The following is a 15,200-nucleotide window of genomic DNA, read 5'->3' as shown; positions in this document are numbered from 1 at the left end:
TAGAGGAGAAAATCGTGACGTCAGAATAAACTCCAATCACTCAAAGTTCATTTTGTGAGTGACTTTAACAGTTTGGCCTAGTTTGACAGCTACTTTGTCCCCAGTTTTCTGTGGGAGAGAAAAGGAGGCGATTACTTGATGAAAATCATGAAGTGAACCCAGTTTATCAACATGTCAAAGAAAAAAGTGTTCCGATTTTCTGGATTTAAAAAAAATCCCATTATACGTTTGAATTTGCTTGAATTTGTTTGAGTTTGTCACATGATTTTAATTTCTTATTAGTCGTTGTTGCCGATCGAAGTTCGAGGTATTTGTTCCCGTAATCGTAACTTGTTTTTGTTTGAATAAACTTTATTCGTGGTATTTGTTTCCGTAATTATTATTTAGAATTTCGTAGGAATCTTAGTCGGCTTTAAATCCAATAAACCTGGCGGTTCACAGATTTGGGGAACAGCATCTAATTCCAGCGTGCCTCTAATGTTGGCAGGTCAGAACTTTGACTTTCAATTAAAGCTAATTAAAAGCATTTTCAACTGAAATCGAGTGATAAAAAGCTCACTAAGAAGTAGCAAGTAAGTTTCTATCAAAAGTTTTGCAAAATTAGTTGTTTAAATAGTGAAAAACAGCAAATTGGATAGAGTTTGAAGCGAATGCTTAACCTGCCAAACATACGAGAATTTCCCCTATGTCTCTTATTTCGACAATATTTCCCCTTTTTGCGATGAAACTCATTTTTTTATACTTGGATTTGATAGTATTGGCGTGATTAATCCACACAAGCTTTTTGGTGGCACGTACATTTTGGGAGTTAAGAATGCCATTTTTTGCAGCTTTCAACTCTTCATATTTTGACTTTCTCAGATCCAGAATGTGCGATTTCAACACTAAGATATTAAACAAACTCCGTTTAATATTGTCACTTTTCTTATGAAATGTAGTTCCAATCAGATCGCCTTTTTTTGCACTGCCTGCATTTGCGACAATTTGCCAACGGTAATTTTAGTCAAAGGCCGTTTTGTCACTCTGGCATGCACATCTGCTGTCTACATTTTTAATTATAAGTCCTGACTCCCGCATCTAAATTCAACCATATTTTGGAGCAATACACTGCCCATGTTTGCATAAATGTCCCATATGCAAAAACAGCAAGTTGAGAAAAACGCATTTAAAGTTTGTCCCATACATAAGGCTACGTGTTAAGTTTTCGCGAAAAAACTGGATTTCCTCCTGATTTCTAGAACAAAGTACTGGATGTTATAGGCTCTTTTGAAAGAGCACACGATTTTGAAGCAAACTGCATCAAAAACTCGAAATCGATGAAAATGCATATGGGACATTTATGCGATGAGGGGCAGTACAGTGAACTAAACAAAACGTGTTTTGCTGTATTCTTATTTCACTTTTGACTGTCAAATCTTCGAATTATCGAAACTTTGGGTAATTGAATCTTTGGAAAATTGAACCACTTTTATTTATATGTTTATAAAAATGTTATTATGACTCCAATTTGCTCAAAAGTGATGTGGTTGTGTGTTATCTAAGATGGCGGCCAAAATGGTGGTGGTGGTGGTGGTGGTGAGTTATTGTTACATTTTATTTTGTAATGTATCAGGGTCAAATTCAACTAATGCAGGGTCACCGAACTGGAAATTGACTTCAAAAACTAAAATTTGAAATGATACGATAATCAGAGACCTTCGAATAATAAAATCTTCGAATAATCGGGGTTCAGATAATCGAGTACGAGCTCTATAAATTTTCCTAAACAATACCAAAAACCGTTCAATCCGTAAAAAAAACTCACAAATCAGAAATATCAACCCAAGTCTCCTACACTTCATTCAACATGACGCGAAGATTCCGCGTGGGGGCGGACGGACAGCCATTAAAAAATGGCGCACAACCACCCTGCCATCCTCCTAGTGGCACTAGTGTGGTAGTGTCCCGCTATTAGCTGGCTATTTTCAAAATCGCCTCTGACACGCATCATCTTCTAGTGGTCGTTGTTGTTGTTGTTGTTGTTGTAGTTGCGTCCCGTCATGCACACTTCATCATCATTAATCCAGTGCCGCGTCGACCATTCGCCATTCGGATGGATGTATGTGGCAATGATGATCTATGCTTTATGGCCTCCCCCCCCCCTCTCCACCCCCTTTGGTTATGCTCGAACGCACATGACGAGGACGACACGCTCACATATCATATCTTGTGTGTGTCTGTCTGTCCGTTCGGTCTCTCTTGCTCGGGCTCGTCGCGCTTTATTTCGCTATGATAATAATAATAAACTCGTAATAAAACAATAACTGTAAATCAAGCCGAATTGACAATGACAGAATTATCCAATAACATCTAACTATACATATAACTATAAATCAATTTTCATTCAGTCATTTTAACATTTTATAGATTATGCTCGGCGCGCTCTGATGGGTGTGTGTGCGTCTCGTTTTTCGAAATTTGTGTTGTGTTTTTTGGTTTATTGGTGTGACCTCGCGCGTGGATAAAGTCCTCCCCACCTCCCCCCTCCTCAGCCCCACCAAAATGTGACATTAATACACCTGATAAAGCAGTGCAAAGCAGAGCGGAAAACGCACAGCACCTCCCCCGCCCACGCACACACACACGCTTATAGGTGTCATAATGTGCGCCGAGTGGGTGGGCGGTGCTGAGGAATCACAGTCGGGGATGATTAATGAGGTTCGGTGTATTTTTGAGTGAATAAAGGAAAGCCTGGTGCGCGTGATGTTTTCTGGCGGATTCGGTGGAGTTCAGTTGATTGTGGGGAATTTTTGCGATGAAAACTTTGTGTTTAATTTGATTTTCACAAATTGATCAACTTTTAAATTATATATAACTGGTCAAATCAACTTCCATTTCAAAAATAAAATACCACGAAAATGTGATTGTATTTGTTTAATTTGAATTCGATTCAATAAATCAATTCGGATTTTTGTACATATTTAATGAAAATGTGTAAATTTTGTATTTAATGATTTATTTAATCAGCAGTAAAGATTCAAATAAATCCCGCAAACAAAATCTGAAAACAGTTGAACAATCAAACATTTAGAAAAGATGCCATTTTCTGACGTAAAGTGACAATTAGCTATAACATACAGTCCAGACTCGATTATCCGAAGTTTCGATTATCCAAAACTGAGGTAAACATTTAAAATCTCAGTTTTTCTTTTAATTGAGAAATAGTGCGGTCTTTTGTTCTTAAATAATTTTGAAAAGGTCCATAATCATGAACTAAAGTTCAAGACCTGCAAGACCTGCTTGGACCAAGTAACCCTCGTCACTTCAATGATCTCCAAGTATGGAGTTTAAGGAGTTGTTTTTTGTTATATATTAGTTTTTTACCGATCCTTGGTCCCAACCTGGTCACAGAACCCAAATGGACCTAATAAAAATAAGTTATGAATAAATATCAAATGAACTTTAAAGTTTTTGCAACCCTCAGCAATTTTTCATAAATAACGGGCAACAAATTTGATTTTAACAAAAAAAATAGTGCAAAAATTTGTTAAATGGATTGTTCTCGACTGAGAAATAATTTGATAGAATTTTCAACTATTTGTTTAAATAAACGCGAAACATTTTAGCTTGAACATATTTAAATCAGCCATGCTCAAAGCAAAAGAAGAAATGCGAAGAAAAAAGTTTACAAGTTTATTTGTAATCAAAGAACTGACAGAACGTCTCTCTTTCTCGACAGACAATACCTGTGGGTTGTAAAGCGAATGGCTTTATTTCCATCTGTAATAATTTATAATAAACATTTTGCATTTAAAAAAAATCAAATAGCGCCTGAAATTCAATTCATTTCGGCCATAGCCCAGGGACAAAAACCTGAAATACAAATTGAAATTGTTAAATAACATTCAAAATTGTTAAAATTCATTGGCAACAAGATAAATGTAACACAAAAAATCAATTACAGTCCAGAAACGATTATCCAAAGTCCCAAATCTTTTAAAAACATTTAAATTGTAAATTTATTTTTATAAAAACGTAGGGGAGAGTGGGGAGACTTGATCCCCGGGAACACTTGATCTCAAGCCTGTATCTCGTCATGTGGGTTAAAAAATTAGCTTTGTTCTAGAAAGTTGTGCGAAATTAACTAAAACTCATTGTAAGAAAACAAAGAAAAAAATAAAAAATGTTTAGATTGAGTTACACACATTTTGCTAAAAAGTGCTGCAAAAAACCTCCAATAGATCTTTTTTCTTTGTTTTGATATGTATAGAAAACACTCAAAATTTATTCCAAAACTTTTTTTTAAGCTCGAATTGTTTGATAAACTTATCAAGTTCAAAAGCCATATGCATTTGACGTTAAATTTATCGTCATACTTGATCCCTGCATTTTTACAGTCACTGGAATCACCCTTAAGCTTTATTAATTGGGCTGGGTTTTCGTACATAGTTTCTTTTAGTATAGTTGTACATAACGTACTGCAGTTTGAACCATTTTCAAATGTTTTGTAAATAGAAATTACCAGCTTTTAACAAAACATGCTCAATTTTGATCTAAAAAAGAATAATTTAAGTTTTTAAATATTTTACATACTAATTTAGTTAAACTTGTTATATTTTGAACACAAACGTGCAGGTTTTATGTGCAATTGCTGTAACTTATAGAAAATTAAAAGTGTGGATGAATAAGATACATTTTGCTTAAGATTTCTTCAAAATGTTGAAAGGGGGATCAAGTTACCCCTAACATTTTGTAAATGCAGGTTTAAAATATTTTTTTAAAACACTTGGCATGATTCGAAGAGTTCATTTGATGAAATACCCTTATCATCCAAACATAATTGAATGTTTAAGCTTTCAATTGATGCAAAAAGTTTAAAGTTTTGTGAGAAAGTGATAGAGTCATGTGCGATACAAGAAAAGGGGATCAGGTCTCCCCACTCTCCCCTAACTGAAACATAATTCCATACCATTCACGCCACAATTAATTAATGTTATGATTTTCTGGAATCAAATGCTTTAATGTTAGAGAAAGGAATCAAACGAATAAATGTTCAAAAATATTTTTTTCAGTTTGATTAGTTATCATGCAATTTTTTTAAATAACGGAGCTAAAACATACATTATCGAAATAGCTCTTTTGAATTAAACAGGATTTAAATAACAAAAATATGTTTCTTCGCTCAAAAACGAGGATTTTTTCCCCAAAATTATATTTTAGTTTCTGATGTTGCTTGAAAAACGCTCTTATAGCTAAAGGTTATTGTTAAAAATGACAGTTGTGAGAAATTGACAGAATATTTTATCTTTCCATTGATTATTCTTAAAGACCACCGTCTCCGACATCAAAGCTGAACAATGAAATTGAATGGACCTCCCAAAATCGGACTTTTAATTCTGGAATCAAAATCATCATCACACATATCATATTTACGACGGTTCTGAAATAAATTTAAAAATTTATCTACAATTTTCTCGTCCATAATGACGTGCGTAAGCCGTTTTCCATCTCTCCATGTGTGGGACGAACAGTAAGAAGACAACGCCAAAGAAGTCAAAAATCAGTTGATTTACTTCACCGAACCTCTCTCTCAACTCAATCTCGCACTCACCATTTCCGAGCACGTTCTGCCTACATCATCGAAAACGTCTCTCTTTCTCGACCCTTCCCGTCCCCTTTTCTGTCTTCGTTTCTCGACCATATTACGAGAACCAAACGGAATAAAGCAAAAAAAAAAAAAAGAAACGCTCAGCAGGACAGGTTTCGTCGTCGTCTCGAGATGACATGTGTGCGTCCGTCCGTCATTAATCATAGATTTATTCTTGGCTTGGGTCTCTCCTCTTAATTTCGAAGCCACTTTTGCCACATGTAAATCAAAAAAACAAGAAATAAAAAGGACAGGCTTCGCTGGCCACGCCTTCTCGGACTCGGCGGATGACCGATCGCCCGCTTATCGGCCGGTCCGCTTTGCGCTCCCATTCGCAATCGAGTCGTCGCTGCGACCTCGTCAATCGTCACCATCAGCGTGTGTGCGTGTGTGTGGGATGCTGCGACGACACTCTCTCGCACACACACGCACGCTTGAGGCGAGTGGTCGAGAAATGGAAAAGACATAAATTACAATTTATGAGAAATTTGAAGATTCGTTTTCTCTTCTCTTTCTCTCTCGTTTGGGTGCGCGTTTGAATAGACCCGCGCCCTGTCATCTGCTCTGATGGTTTCCTGTTCTGGCTTTGTGAATGTTTCGGGTCGATTCTTTGTCGCTCCTAAATTATAGAAAAGATATATTTCAAAAAAGAGAGCTCTCCTTTTGGTCGTCACTTGAAAGCGGCGATCGGAGAAAGGGGAGAGAGAGAGAAATGCAATAAATTAAATTTTGTCAGTTAAAAAGAGATTAATTTCCAGCGCACAGCTTCGGCTTAACGAAGGAGAGCAAGAAAGGTCTCACACTGAGCGTCAAAGCTTAATTTTAGCCTGAATTTCGATGTCGATGAAGAAAAGTGGGATATGTGGAACGCACCAAAACAAGAACGACGAACGCAGACGACGGCATCAATTGGTCTTAAAACATAAAACATGTTGAGTCAGATAAGCGCGATTGATTTATCGTGCAGGGTAACGAATGCCGACGGATCATGCGCGCTCCTGGTATCGGCTTTCGGGACTTAATTGCTTACGGGGCCCAATCTGAAGAGAGTTGGGTTTGGGTCGTGTCCCGCACACACACACACACACACTCAACCATAATTGAATTCAATAGTTTCGATAACGTTTTAATTTGAATGGGAATCGCACCAGGTTGCTAATAATTGTTATCTTTTCTCTTCTCCACCTCTTTCAGTGAAATGGCCAGCCCTAGATGCCAATCGAGGGAGTCATCCGGTGGCGGTCGCTGCCCCTCGGACGAATCGATCCGGTCCGAGGCGGAGCGGGACGGGCAAAACTCGGGCCCCAACATGAGCCCGGTGTCGATCACGTTACCGCCCACGCTTCCACCAGGTGCCGCTGCCGCCCTCCTGCCTCAGCATTCGGCTGCCATGGCCGCCTATCTGAACGTGGCAGCCGTTGCGGCCCAGCAGAACCGACTGCTGCTGGGTTCACCGCTGGCTGGTCTAGCGGCCGCCCGTAACGGGTCCCCGCCGATTCTACCTCCGCTGGCGTCCCCGACGGACGAGAGTGACGATGCGGCGCTAGATTTCAGCAAGAAACGCTCCGACAGTGGTGGTGACGACGACGCTGCCAGTGACGACGGCGAAGACGATCGAGACGCGGTCAATCTGAGCGCCAAATCCGGCGAAAACAGCCCACTCGATTTGTCCTGTAGCACGCGGAAGCGAACCGGTGATGACTCGAACTCACCTCCGCCACGGAAAGCGTCCCGCCCACTCGACTACAAGCAACAGATCGTTACGCCCTGGAGTTCACCCGTTACGCCCCAGCTGCCGTACTTTGCCGCGGCCGTCGCAGCCGCCGGTCTTTCGCCCAAAAACAATCATACCGATTGGAACGGCAAGCACAAGGGGGGAATCTCCAATGAAGCCGCGAAAGCCTTAGAGAAGATGACCGAAATGAGCCGTCTCGGAGGGGAAGAAATCTACCGACCTTCGTCCAACAACAACAATTCCGGAGGTGGTGGAGCTACCGCTGGCGGTGGCCGTCACAGCGCCTGGCAATCACACTGGCTCAACAAGGGAGCCGACTCCGCCAAGGACGTCCTCAAATGTGTCTGGTGCAAGCAGAGCTTCCCATCGCTAGCCGCCATGACCACCCACATGAAGGAAACCAAACACTGCGGTGTGAACGTCCCACCCGGCACCGGAATGCCCCAGCAACCGATCCAGCAGCAGCAACCACCGAATTCGTCCGCGTCCAACACTGGCCACAGTGCTTCCAACAAACCATCACCCAGTGAACTGAACCTGCTGATCAAGGAAACGATGCCCCTTCCGCGAAAACTCGTCCGTGGTCAGGACGTGTGGCTCGGAAAGGGCGCCGAACAAACGCGTCAAATCCTCAAGTGCATGTGGTGCGGTCAGAGCTTCCGTACGCTCGCCGAAATGACGTCGCACATGCAGCAAACTCAGCACTACACCAACATCATCTCCCAGGAACAGATCATATCGTGGAAGTCGACGGACGGCGAAAAGCCGGGAAGTGGCCCTCCAGGCCCCAGCGGAAACGCCACGACTCCTTCCGGTTCCACCAGTGCCCCCGCAAACGCCCAAGCCAACAGCCACGTCAGTGCCGTGCTAACGTGCAAAGTTTGCGACCAGGCGTTCACCTCCCTCAAAGAGCTCAGCAACCACATGGTGAAGAACGCCCACTACAAGGAACACATCATGCGATCGATCACCGAAAGCGGTGGCCGAAGACGGCAAACGAGGGAGAAGCGAAAGAAATCGCTACCGGTGAGAAAGTTGCTGGAGATGGAACGTGCCCAGCACGATTTCAAAAACGGCGAAACTCCTCCACCGAACGCCGGAAACAAACCGATCCGGGACCTCGGCGCCGGTAAGATCACGTGCGAGAAGTGTAACGAGAAAATCGAAACCACCATGTTTGTGGATCATATCAGGCAGTGCATCGGCGGGACGGCCATCCTGCAGGCTCAGCAGCAGCGCGAAAAACTCAAGAATGCCCTCCTCTCCAACACGATCATCCCACCCGACTCGATCAGTCCAGTAACGCCCACCAGCCGGGACGGGCGGAAATCGGTCGGCGATGATCTGTCATCGCCACTGTCTCTGCAAAAGTCACCCATGCCAGCGGATCTGTCCTCCCCAGCTTCGACCAAGAAGGACGGCAGCGGTGGTGGTGGCGGCGGCGAGAAGAGTTCCTCTCCATCAGTACTGAACGCTATCGAGCAATTAATCGAGAAGAGCTTCGACACTCGCTCGCGCCACCCCAGCACGAACTTTGGCAACGCAAACCAGGCCGCAACTCCGCTGGGCTCCAGCATCCTAAAGCGGCTGGGCATCGACGAGAGCGTAGACTACACTAAACCGCTGGTGGATCCCCAGACGATGAATCTGCTGCGAAGTTACCACCAGCAGCAGTACGTGGCGCAGTTTGGCCGGCGGGAACGAAGCGGAAGTGAGTCGAGCTCGATTTCCGAGCGAGGATCGAGCCGGGTTGACTCGCTCACGCCGGAGAAGAAGTTTGACACGCCGAGCCACTCGACGCCGCGGGGAACTCCCGAGAAGCAGTACATGGACGATCACATGAACAGTGGCGAACAGCAGCAGCAACAGCAGGTCAACATTAAGCGTGAGATGAACAGTGACGATGAGGACGAGGACGACAAGCAGGAACCACCGAAAATTAAAATCAAGCGGGAGATGGACGAGGACGAGGAGGATGGCTCGATGCGACCGCCGAGCAAATCCCACGAGGACGACACGGAGAGGGAGTTGAAACGTCGCAGCAGTGTGGCGTCTAGTCCGGCGCCGAGTCCACGACTTTCGACGGCCAGCGTGCCGTTGAGCCCGGCGGCAAGTCCAATCAGCGATCATCATTCCATTACCTCGAGATCGACGCCGGGGGCGGTGGCTCCAGCAGCCGAGGGTAGCTCCAAGAAGTCCGTGAGTAGCAGTCTGGGTGCGTTGTCGTCGATGTTTGACAGCTTGACGGGCTCGGGCAATGCGGGTAACGCCGAATCCAGTGGAACGGGCAAGAAGTCAAGCGCCCACCCGCTGGCGGCCCTGCAGAAACTTTGTGATAAAACGGAAAACACTCCGGGTGCGGGTCGGGGCGGTTCCAGCAGTGCACTGCTCTCGGCCACCCCGAACGCGCAGTCCAGCCGGACGGCTCCCGGGGCGATTCTGGCCTTCAGTTGGGCCTGCAACGACGCCGTCGTGTCGGACGAATCGGTCATCAAGTGCGCTTACTGCGACACCACGTTCACCTCGAAGGGCGCCTACCGGCACCACCTGTCCAAGGCCCACTTTGTCAACGATGACGTCATACCGGACCCGAAGGGAGGTCACAAGCCGGGGTCACCGCACTCGCCCAAATCGACCGGGGGTCGCGACAGCGTGAGCCGCGGCGACGGAGGAGGCACTCCGATTCCACCACCGCAAGGCGCCAGTTCCGGCGGAAACGGTTCGGCGCGAAGCCCTGCACCGCCGCAATCACCGGCGGGCGCTGGCGGCGCGTTCGACGAGAGTCCCCACTCCAAGTTTCTCAAGTACACCGAACTGGCCAAGCAATTGTCCTCCAAGTACGTCTGACATTCCTAAGCTAGCCGCCAGTCCCACCACCAGCACCACCCACGGTAGGTTCCGTACGATTCCGTTGTTGATCTAATGTAAATAACCGCGCACAGATGATGGACAGCTCGCGAGAGCGAGCGAACGAGCAAGCAAACTGTAACGACGCCAGCGAGAGAGAGAGAGAGAGAGGTAGCAAACCAGGGAACAACAAGAAGAGAGCGAAAACGAGAGGCAGTAAATAACGTATTTATGTGTGTATCCATTTCTGTTTATGGGTGCGTTCAATAACCACTTGAAGGAATGCTGCACTGCTGCTGCGGAAAGAGAGAAGCAAAGCAAAGCCCACCGGAGAGTGGTTGGCGGACGGACCGATCAACAACACACAGAAGCGGCGGCAAAGCCGACGGAAGCAGGTTTTTTTTTTTGCTCGCCTGCTTCGATTCTTTCTTCCTTCAAAGTGAGTGTGGCGGTGGCGGCGGCCACTTCTAACGCAGTGTTGGTGAATCTCTTTTTTCCGCTTCTTTTAAATCACTCGCTTTAATGACTTTTATGTACACACTCAGACACACATCGCAGTAGGCGAGTTTTGCGCGCGCTCGCACAAACACAGGCGAAGCCTTCTTAGAACAAACACAGGCGTGCAGAAGTGGGATATGAAGTAGAGTAGAGCAAAACGGCGGTGATGGCCTGTGTGTGTGTGCCGTCTGTAAAGTTGAAGTGCAGCTTTTTTTCTGCTTCTTCTCTTGTAGAAGGAGGAACGGGAGAAGAAATCAATCAAGAGAATAAAGCCAGCGTCAGCGGAAAATAAAGGCCGTGCCGGGCTTGACGAAGGGAATGGAAAAAGGGGTTGAGCGAGCCATCAAAAGGCCGTTTTGCGGGCAAAAACAAAATGGAGTTTGCTCGGGGAAGGTTATTTGCGATTTCTGTAGATTTTTTTTTTTTGCTGTCTTAAACTGTTGTTCCATGAGTTGTGTTCTCTCTCTCTCTCTCTTTCTGTAAGTACGCTCGATAGCGATGACTTGGCTGATTTGCAAGCAACATGTGATTCCACATATCCTGATAATGAGAAGAAGAAACAACCGGGAGAAAAAAAAAACTTGTGTAAATTTTGTGACATAGCTTTCGCAATGCGTCGGAAAGACACTTTCATCTAAGTCAATCACGGAGAAAATACCACAATTTTGGCGCTTTATTGAAAATGAAAACATGTGAACATCTGCAACTTTAGTATACAAAAAAAAACGGAAAAAACGCATAAAATGTAACTTTATTTCGAAATTATAAACAAGCAAAAAGTAAAGAAAATATTAAATACGTTGTACAGAGACGCCATTTTGAATGAGTTCTTTAAACGGATCGAAAATTCATTGCATGAAAAAGTAATCAAGCTATACGAGTCATAATGAGCGAAAAGTAAAAACATACAACAAATAAACTTTAGAGTCTCCTCTTCTACGTAGTAAAAAGCAGAGCTAAAACAGCCACAAACACGACTAAACACACTTTACCGTGTAAGTTATACGAGCAACGGCATTAACATGCTACAAAAAACGGCAAAAAATCGTTAAAAATTATTCAATTCCAATCTGAAATTTGGTATACGTAATTTACACTCAAGAAACAAACAAAACAAGCATAAGTATTACTCCACTTCGAATGTGAAGTTGGTGAGAATTAATCAACAAAAATTATAAACCGCAACACAGATTATACGAAATTGTAACGTTTGGTATACGGCGAATCAAAATTTAAAAAAAGAGCGCATAAAAAACTAAATCCGGCATTATGTTACAAGCCATAAAATAGTATTAAAACATACACACACAGAGATTAGCGTGCCAAATTCAGTATACTTACGACGCGAGAGAAAGTAACTGCAAAACTTCTCTCGCAAAAGCTATTTGAAAATGAAAATCAAAAACTTTCTATAGAAAAAAATTGAAGACCTTTTTTATCCTACCCAGCAGTTTGATACTTTCAAAATAATAAACACACACAAACGCCAGCTTCTCGAAAAATGATGAACAAAGTGTAAATATCGAACACACCGCGACAGAAAAAACACACACACTCCCAGTGCTCCCAGATCTGCATTTATAGATCGGTTATCTTTTTGTGTTACAAATAATTTTCTTTTCGTTCTTACAAACATAGAATACTCTTGGTATTTGCTTGTGTACATACAGTGATCCAATTTCCTTACATTTTTGTTGTTCAGTTTTGTTAACGGAAATTTTATCGTCGCCAGCGTGTGCTGCAAAAATTGTAAATATATGCTGAAAATTAAAAGAAAAAAACAAACTAAGAGTTGAATACTTTCTAGCTACCTAACTAGTAGAGAAAAAAAAACGAGCAGAAATAAAGCAACATACTAAGGTATACCTTTGATTACAACTTAATCGCAACCTAGTAATACATAATTTGAAACTTTTAGACACTATTATAAAGCAGCAACACACAAGTAGGGTAAAGAAAAATATTATACAACAAAAAGTGAAAAACACACGCAAAATCGTATTTATTGAAAATAACACCTTCTTACTAATAACCATTAAAATAATAGTATTAAAAAGATGACCCTGAAAACCCCCTGACAAAAAGATCCGTCAGCAGTGGAGAAAACGTATACGTGAAAAGAAAAACGCAAATTAACATTGGTATACTAGGAGGAATAAAAAAACAAGAAAATCAAATCTACGATACGAACAAAAAACAAAAACCAGTCACTACAATATGTCGATTGAAACTGCAAGTACTAAAAAGGTATACGTAAAACAAACAAAACAAATATCGCAAACATAAGATGTCAAATTGGGCGCTGATGTAAAACTTTAGAACGCTAGCAATAAGAGTGGGAAAGAGAAGAATAAAATTATTACTTTGACTAAATCAAACACACACACAAATTCGAAAAAGAAAGCATCACGATAAAAAAAACTACCACAACTGTATCAAATAAGCGATAGTACGCATTGTTTAAAACAAGTAAATTAAAGTCGAGATGAAGTCACCTCCAGCATCGGATTAGTTCGACGGATATTGTATAGCATTGAACGGCAAAACTTGTAAAAAAACCCGTGTAAGGTTACGTTTCTTTGATTTCATCGCCACGCATCGTTCCCTGCCGGTAACGTCATGCTAATTTGTTGTCATTTGTAAGTGTTTTTTTTTGTCTACCCCCAACAAGTCTCATTTACAGGTGCATTACATCACAGAATGAAGAAAATGAAAAAAAAACACACGCTTGTGAAAATGCAAAACATTAACATTAAAAACCACAAGCAGTGAAGTGAAGAAATCTATAAATATAGATATAAATATATATTATACGAGATATAAAAAATCAATTATTATTTAAATGCAATTTTTAAAAATTTTAAAAAGGAAAGCTCAAAATAAAAATATGTATATGTTAAAAATTTCAAAAAAAAACAACTCTTGTTCTCATTTGCTAGCAGGCAAAAACTAACCTGAAAGAAATACCTTCCCAGTTGTGTCTGTCCATGTCCGCTCGCAATCTTGAAGTTGATCGATGGTTTCGAAAAGTCGCGTTATTCAACCTGCTGATATGGTGTCGGTAAGTAGGTATGTGTCCTTGTTTTGTCAGGTCGTTATTAAATTTATCAAGTGCTGAAAAATAGAGATTTGCAACGAGCTGCGAATTACTGAAAAAATGTTTATCCGCTTCAGTTTGGCATTGAAAACCAAAACAGTTTCGAAAAGTATTACGTGTCAATAGGGTAGAGTAGTCATCAATGAGACACGGGGAACAATGATAAAATGGCTCTCCCAAGTCGCAGTTTCAACCAATCATGCTCATATTTGGGGGAAAGGTGTGTCTACTGGATACATGTCTGCCATATTAGTGGCTTTGGTTATGGACGCTCCCTTGAAAAGTTATTCGTAATTGTTTGATTCTGGGGTGTAAAAGTAAATTATGGACAAAAAATACTTTTTCGCTCGTAGGCTGCCATTTACACCAAAACTAATATTTCTTCAAATTTCTTTCGACGTTCCATAGGGCTTGAGTTGGGCTACAATGTCCTTTCGATAGATTTGGCCTTAATTTAGAATATACCCAGAATTCAGGGCTGTCTCATTGTTCCCCACTCATTTCAGCCCATGGGGAACAATGAGACACTTTGATTTTTGTTCATTAAACTTTTCAAAATCGATGGAAATCTTTCAAAACATGAATTGAAAGTGATTTTTGGCATATTTATTGTGTTTAAACTTCATTTAAGCATAAATACAAAGTTATTTGGTATTAATATATGGATTTTACAAAATTTCAATACTTTTTAGTGTAACTTTTGTTATTAAAAGTTTCATGTTGGCAAAATTGCTCTAAAATGTTCAAGGCAAGTCACCTGCAATGGAACAATACAAAAACATGATGTTTTGCTAGAAAAATGTTGATTTTCGTAAAGTGTCTCATTGTTCCCCAGCTGTCTCATTGTTCCTGCCAAGTGCGTCTACAATGAGACAGTTGAATAACTCTGGCTGTAGATGTCGGATCGATCTCATATTTTGGTCAATGTTAGAACACATTAAAAGAAAGAAAATGCAACAAAAAGCTCATTAAAACATGCTGATGAAAAAATTAGAAAAATCGTTGAAACTTGAAAACCAAAAGTGTCTCATTGATGACTACCCTACCCTACATGATCTGAAAAGACGTACTTCTCAGCACTCAATTGAGTGCTATAATGAACTATTCATCATTGTTATTTTTGGCAAATGAGCGAGCGCTCACGGACGACGTGCTCGATCCAGCTGGAGTGTGAGTTTTTATCAGGAAGCTGTGAAAGAGTTACAATCATCCCTAATAATCGAATTTTTTTACATCAAAAATAGTTCACTAAGTAATGTTTCTACGGCCCTGCTGCGCCGTAAGCAAAAAAAACTCAAACAGAATTGAAAAAAAAAATCTTTCTAAAAAATGTAAGACAATTAGCGATACTTCCAAAATTAGCGATACGTGAGCAACTGTGAGCTAGCTCGCGCAGC

At 41.9% G+C, this 15,200-nt stretch overlaps 1 protein-coding gene across 2 annotated transcripts in view; it reads left to right on the top strand.

Annotated features, from left to right (window-relative positions):
* LOC6046680 (protein tiptop) overlaps nt 1-13,086 on the top strand; it is a 566,305-nt gene extending 553,219 nt beyond the window's left edge. Inside the window, exons 5-6 of one of the 2 annotated variants that reach the window (XM_038256883.1) lie at nt 6,821-10,252; nt 11,191-13,086. In XM_038256883.1, the coding sequence (XP_038112811.1) occupies nt 6,821-10,208 (3,388 nt within the window). In that variant the 3' untranslated portion in view covers nt 10,209-10,252; nt 11,191-13,086. Of the gene's footprint in view, nt 1-6,820 lie in introns of both variants that reach the window. The other variant, XM_038256882.1, reaches the window with a different exon arrangement.
* The last annotated feature ends 2,114 nt before the right edge of the window (nt 13,087-15,200 follow it).

Source organism: Culex quinquefasciatus, chromosome 2 (genome assembly GCF_015732765.1).
Source record: "Culex quinquefasciatus strain JHB chromosome 2, VPISU_Cqui_1.0_pri_paternal, whole genome shotgun sequence".
Classification (NCBI taxonomy): domain Eukaryota; kingdom Metazoa; phylum Arthropoda; class Insecta; order Diptera; family Culicidae; genus Culex; species Culex quinquefasciatus.
This window is presented reverse-complemented; position numbering and strand designations above follow the sequence as displayed.